The sequence below is a fragment of the Mastomys coucha genome, unplaced genomic scaffold (genome assembly GCF_008632895.1).
Source record: "Mastomys coucha isolate ucsf_1 unplaced genomic scaffold, UCSF_Mcou_1 pScaffold20, whole genome shotgun sequence".
NCBI lineage: Eukaryota > Metazoa > Chordata > Mammalia > Rodentia > Muridae > Mastomys > Mastomys coucha.
The window spans coordinates 28272748-28279551 of record NW_022196903.1 but is presented as its reverse complement, the minus strand read 5'-3'; the positions used below and the strand labels follow the sequence as shown (position 1 = coordinate 28279551).

The 6804-nt window shown below is 38.2% G+C and overlaps 1 protein-coding gene across 2 annotated transcripts in view; it reads right to left on the bottom strand.

The window, feature by feature from the left end:
- The window catches only part of Exoc4 (exocyst complex component 4), a 750249-nt gene that overhangs the window by 683631 nt on the left and 59814 nt on the right, over positions 1-6804 (bottom strand). For both annotated transcript variants that reach the window (XM_031381454.1, XM_031381455.1), the window contains exon 5: positions 6404-6513. In XM_031381454.1, coding sequence (XP_031237314.1) covers positions 6404-6513 — 110 coding nt within the window. The remainder of the gene's footprint in view (positions 1-6403; positions 6514-6804) is intronic.

Below are 6804 nucleotides of genomic sequence, written 5' to 3'. Positions count from 1 at the left end.
CTCTCTCTCTCTCTCTCTCTCTCTCTCTCTCTCTCTCTCTCTCTCTCTCTCTCTCTCTGCCCTTCCCTTCTCGTTCTTCCCCCTACCTCTATCACCTCATGGCCTGGCTCAGTCTCTCGGTCATATTCACTCCCTCATATCTCCAATAAAAACTTGCTCTTCACCAATACCCAGGAGCACTCATTTCCCCATTTCATTCACTAAGGACAGAAGTAATTTGAAAAGTGTCATGCTATTTTGGTAAGTCAGAACTTCACTATTTTATACCTGTGAGTTCTATGAGGAAGTATTTAATGTCCTCTTATATTGGAACACACAATCCAACAATCCATGCTGAAAGAATTCCTTAAACATCAAGTCTCCAATTATTAAAATAAATATTAAGTCTCAGATAAGATTATATGAGGTAAAATTTGCATCAAGGAAACAGTAGCAATGAGAAAAAAAAATTGTGGTCTATTTTAGGTTTTATTGATTGACCTATGCTACACCAAAAAGGAAAGAAGTAAAAAGTCCAGTTTTGCTACGATCATGATCACAGGAACCCAGTGGGACATGAATAAAATGAATCAAGCCACAATGAAATGCCTGTGTACCCTGAAGTGCTTCCTCAGTCAAAATGTTCCAAAGGCACTTTGCCAAATGGAAGGATATACTGGGAGTCCAAAAGCTTATTCCAACATTTTTACTATAATTGATAGCTTTTCTCTCAATCTTTCACCTAATTCTTTAGATGAACTATTATATCTAAATAAGACATTAGTTTTCCCATATGTTACAAAATACTGTAATGACAAGACAGAGGATGGCAATAAGCACCCCTTACATAAGAGTGGAAGGAACCAGCATGAGGCCAAGTTCCAACCATGACCTTCTTGGATAAATCTGGAACATACATTTGATCTCTGGGCAATCACTTTCTATACTTGTAAAAAAAATTTTTTAAAATAATAGCTGATTAATATTTTTGTATATTAGCAGCATGAGATTTTCATGAAGAAAGGCCATGCTCATCTTTTCCCTTTATTCTACAAGATTGTTTTACTGATTAACAAGAGCTCACTATATATTCTAGTTGCTTAAACTCCATCAGATAAATAACCAATCTTAGGTATAGACCCTTCTTTCTTTCAGTTCTCCATTATCTACTCTGTTCTTTATTATGACATTTATAATCTGGTTAATATATAGTCGATACAAATACAAATTCCAATTATTTGGCTTTTGACATTACTTGCTTCTGTCAACCTGTGCCTCAATTTTTCAAATAGGTAAGTACTTTACTTAGCTAGATAACACATACACACATGTAATTATATGACCTTGCACTTAAGTACAATGAATATAAAGATGACAGTCATAATGGTAATAACAATAGCAACTGCCCTAAAATGACCTCACAGTATCAACTGAACAACAAAATGTAGTTTGCAAATGTTCATTTACAAACTGTGATAGAAAATTTCTCAAAGAAAAGTCACAATTGCACCTCTAAATAAGGCATCTGCAAAATGACTCATTCACAAGCAATCAAAATTCTCATTTAATTAATAATAACCTGAACATTCTCAGGAATCACCTCCAACCTTAATTTATGGCACCCCAATGGGAAATCCGCTCTGCCTGGGGATTCCCTACTGGAACTTCCTCGATAAAAGTGTCAATTCTAATGGATTACACCCTCAATCCTACTGTTTCACAAGATGAGAGGGGAGCTCTAAGAGCCTATGTTAAATTCCCTGCTGAAAATGTCTATTACTTTCTCAGCTGACTTGCAGGGTACTCCACAAATAGACGCTAAAGACTTGCTAATCAGTACCAAGAATTAGACAAATTTCTGCCCTTTATTATGGTATATTTCATCAGCTCCAAGCTTCTTATATGTACTTAGTAACGTTTTATGTGGTCTCTCAATAATGTATAGCTTCTTTTCTTGTAAAATCTCTTTTAATAACGTGGTTCAGATGAATAGAGTTCTAAGGACTAGAATGGCAATGACTTAAAAAGATTAACCACATAATTTCAAAAACAACAAATTTTTCACACATTGGTTTCCAAAGATAACTTAAGACAAAAAATCAGTACAGTAAGCAGAATGATGGATCCCTAAATATCCATGCCTAAGTCCCCAAGGCCTGTGAGTAGGTCACCTGACATGGCAAAGGAGACTCTACAGATTGATATCATTAAAGTTAAAGGTTTTTAGCCTGAAGTACCCAGGTGGGTTCAATCCTACCATAGGTGTCCTTAAAAAGGAAGAAAGAAGTCAAAAATGTGGGTCAGGAAAATACAATGAAGGAATACCAAGTCTGGTTTGGCTATGTAAGGGATAGTATGACATGGTTCCTGCCCCTGAAACAGAGCCAGCAGGGAATGAGCCTCCATAGGTGTCATCTTTGCTGTGGGAGAAAGGCTTGTTTGTACAATAGTGTACATATTTTCATGTTCCTCCTTCCAGGGATGTCTTTTCTGCCAAGGTTAATAACTCCATGATAATCAGAGACAGTGTATGATATGTTTATAATGATATGCTTATAATGATATGTTTATATGATATGCTCTATGAGGATGTGGTGAGGTATGGGGGAGGGAGTGCCTCGGCAGGACCATGTCAAGGCATCCATTCCCCCTGAGGGACCAGCCACATGATGGTATAGTATAGAATAGAGTTTATTCAGGGCATAGGGAGGGAGTAAAGAGGGTAGTAGAGACAAAGAAAGCAAGAGAGAGGGAGAGTAGAGAAGTAGAGGCTGGCTATGACCATGTAGAGAGAGGGGGGGAAGGGAAGGAGGAAGGGAAGAGCCCAAGAGGGCAAGAGAGAAGCAAGCAGGGAAGCAAGAATGAAAAAGAGAGGAGGGGGCAAGCAGCCCCTTTTATAGTGGGCCAGGCCTACCTGGCTGTTGCCAAGTAACTGTGGGGTGGAGTTTAGACAGATGCTAACAGCATGGGTCTGAGAGGCGAGGGTGTGTCTAATGTCTCAGCAAAATGATATAATGCAGTGATCTTCTGGATGGCCCTTAAGGCTGAGAGACAGAACTTTGAAAACATGAGTTCAAAACATAAATTTCTCAGCTATGCAAAATAGAAGGATGCAATAAGAATTTGATAAGGAGCTTCACAATCTAAAGGAACAGAGGCAGCTGCACTGGGAACTGGCTTGTCATAAAGATGCTAAGGGGATTAAGAGATTTAGGGAGTGGTAAAGGCAGGGCAAGATCCCACCCAGCTGAGGTTTTGTTTGTTTGCTTGTTTGTTTGTTTATGCTTAAAATGGCAGGCAGATTCCTGAGTTCAAAGTCAGCCTGCAACAGAGGGAGTCTAGGTCCAGGCCCAGGCACACTGGTAATTTCATAGCTGGGTCCCACTCAGCTATCATACTGTCTGTGCTTGGTGTCACTTCCTAAGAATCTAAGGACTGGGGTCATAGGATGCAGATTCATGGAATAATCAAAAGGAAACCTGGGGTAATGACTTTATGGATATGTAAATAAGAGACTGGGATTTTGAGCTACAAGAGAAGAACTATCCAGAGTTTTTAGAATAGCAGAAGAAAGCTGTCTCGAGAGAGCAGAGCCAGAATGTAGTCCGAAATGCAGCACAGAGACAGCAATTTGGAAAGTCATCTTGAGCTGACCACAGGCTGTCAGCTTGGACCCACAATTTGACTTCAAGTCATTTGTTTCCCAGACACCGCTTCCCCAGAACCCCTCTCCAAGTCAAGGCTAAGTCCTTGGCAAGGGTTTTGAACAAAGACAAAGAAGCCTTGTAAGGTGACAGGTAACAAACTAGAACTTGAAAAAGACAAGGAAAAAGAGTCCCTAGAACCTTCAATAAGAAACATGACCCTGTGAATGCTTTGATTGGAGCCCAGTGAGATTTCTATTATGTTTTTTGTTTTGTTTTTAATAACAGTCTCATGTAACCTGGGCTAGCCTCAAAATCTCTTCATACCTGAGCTGACCTTGAACTCCTGATCCTCCCACTTCCACGTCCTGAGTGCTAGGATGTATTGCACGGGCTTGTGCTTGTGGAGAGCACAGGTCAACATCAGATGTCACCTGCTATGGCTCAGCACCTTATTTTTCTAAGGCACAGTCTCTCAATAAACCTGGAGCTTGCTTTTTTTAGGGTAAACTTGCTAACCAGTGGGCCCCTGGCATCTACTTCTCCATGCCCCTTCCTCCTACTCTGGAGATACAGGAACATGCTGCTGTACCCAAGTTTTATATGGGTGTTCAGGAACCAACCTCAGATCTTCAAGCTTAGACAGTAAGTACTTTACCTGCTGAATCATATCCTTAACTCATGTTAGATTTCTAACCTACAAAACTATAAAATAATTAATAAATTTATTTTAGGTAAGCCATGTTTGTGAACAGAAAATGAACACACAATGCAGTGTGTGTACTTGTAACAACAACAAAAACTGATTTGAAAAATATAGTCTAGAACTCAGGTCCAGCATTGAAATCCAGGCGCTACTTAATCAGCTTGGTAAATTAAAGCCAATTATTAACTTTGCTGTACCTCAGTTTTCTTGTATGTAAATGATATATGTAAATGTAAATGAAAAGAGGGAGAGAGAGAAAGGAAACATTGTAAATGTAAATATAATAATACACATCTCAGCTAACTCAAGCAAAGCACTTAAAAAACATTGCTTCCCACATAGCAAGCAATAAACACTTTTAGCCTACTCTATTACTGACATGAGTCAATACTATAACTTTACCTTCTTTCATAAGAAAGTCATTAGATCAACAGTATCCAAAAGAGTCCAGGAAATAAACCCTTCTAAAGAGAAAGATTTGTACATATCTCTAAATGTAGCTTCCACAAAGGTCCTGGCTCTACTTAAGCTAGCATGACATTCTTCCAGAGTTTCCGAATTAACACCACAGTCACTGTGGGAACATGAATTCCACTACATGACATTGTTAATTTCAGGACTAACAGAATAAAGCATTCATCAGAAAGTAAAAGCTGCCTTATTAAAAATAGTAGATGTGACAAGCTATATTTGGAATTTTGCCAGTTTATTTGAAATATATATGGCACTTTCATTCTGCAAGAAATGATCTATAATTTCTATATAAACAATTAAAATTTTTATTTCACTTGGACAATGACTCAGCAATGCTGACGTAAATTAATATAACAATGCTAATTGGAATGCTTTACTTAAAAATATAAAGATATAATAATTGGCAATTTCTAAAAAAGGTAAGTAAAATAGGAATCAAAAATAGTTCTGTACATTTTATTTTACACTTCTGTACTCTACAATACCTCACAAACTCAAAGAAAGGCAACCCTATATCTGAAAGACTCTATGAGACAGAGTACAAACCTCTGTAAGGTGTAACAATAACAACTAATGTTAAAGATTTAAGAAAAGTTAGGAACTATATGAACAAAAAAAAAGAAAAAATATAAAATAATGTATATACTTCCCTATAGCTCATATAGCACATTTGACAATGTCTTCCCTGAGACTGCTCTACAAAGAGACCCGACCTTTTAGCCCTTGGAGGTGGTGTGTGTTTAACCCTGACTTTGTGCTATCTCTGCAGCTTATGTTTTTAACATCCCTCAGACTTACCATAAAGCCTGATGTTTGTGCAAGATGGCATTATCACCAAGCACAGTAGCACACACCTAAATAAACAGCCACACTTGGGAAGCTAAGACAGGAGTATTCTAAGTATGAGTCTAGCCCTGACTACACAGAAATAGCCTGCCTCAAAAAAGATACAAGAACAAAAAGAAAACATCACAAACAGTAGGAGGACTGAGCAGTGGATTAAAGTCTGTAGCCTACAAATGCCAAGGACAGAATGCTTGTGTGCAAGAAAGGATACATCCTTGAAACTGTGCTTAATGACAGTGGACAATCACCAAACTTTATTCTATCCCTGAAAAAACAACAACAACAACAACAACAACAACAAAAGCCTAATGCTTCCTTATTCAAGCAAGCAGCTGGTCATCTCTAATCAATGTTACTTCTCTTTGGCTCTTGTTAGTCAGCTTGAACTCAAGTTTCATTGAAAGAAACTTGTCTGGCGTGTTCATTATAAATGGCATAGACTCATTTCTATTTTTTTGCCATCTAACATCAACAGGAGCAATAAGATTATAACCAAAAAGAAAAGCATACATTCTACCAAAGAGCATTCAAATGCAAGCTTAGAAAACAGTACCACTGAAATAAAATGTATTCAAAGCTGGAATCTGCATATAGGCCAGTGAGCTGCCAGTTTTCATCCCCAATAATGCAACAGGTCCACCCAATGGCTTTCTATCTATTTCCTGTGAGGGTCCCAAAGGGCATAGCACAGGCTATCATAAGTCTTTTCTTTTCTAATATACTAAGACTGAGGCATATAATGAAAATAACTTACCACTTGAGCCTCCAGCAGCAGAATACTGAGTTGCATCAAGGAATTTGCGTGGAGTAGGGATGTTTGAAACATCAATCAGAGGACCAGGAGAGGCTTCTTTGCCATGAGAACTGTGGGTAAAGCAAGCAGCAATTACTACTTTCTCCAAAACCAACTGAAGTTCCATTTCGTATCCAGAAATCTATACTGTGACTTCAAACACCTCACAAGTACATTGATAAAGCAGCAGTTGCCACAGCTGGAGGTTTAAAGATGTCCTCTAAGAGTCCCAACCGTTTACCATACCTACTATAAGGATACTACGAACTGTCTAAATGATCATCTCATAGTAAAATTATGCCAAGCAACTACCTGAACTCCTTTGTATCTGTGGTAAAGATTTCTTTTTTTTTTTTTTTTTT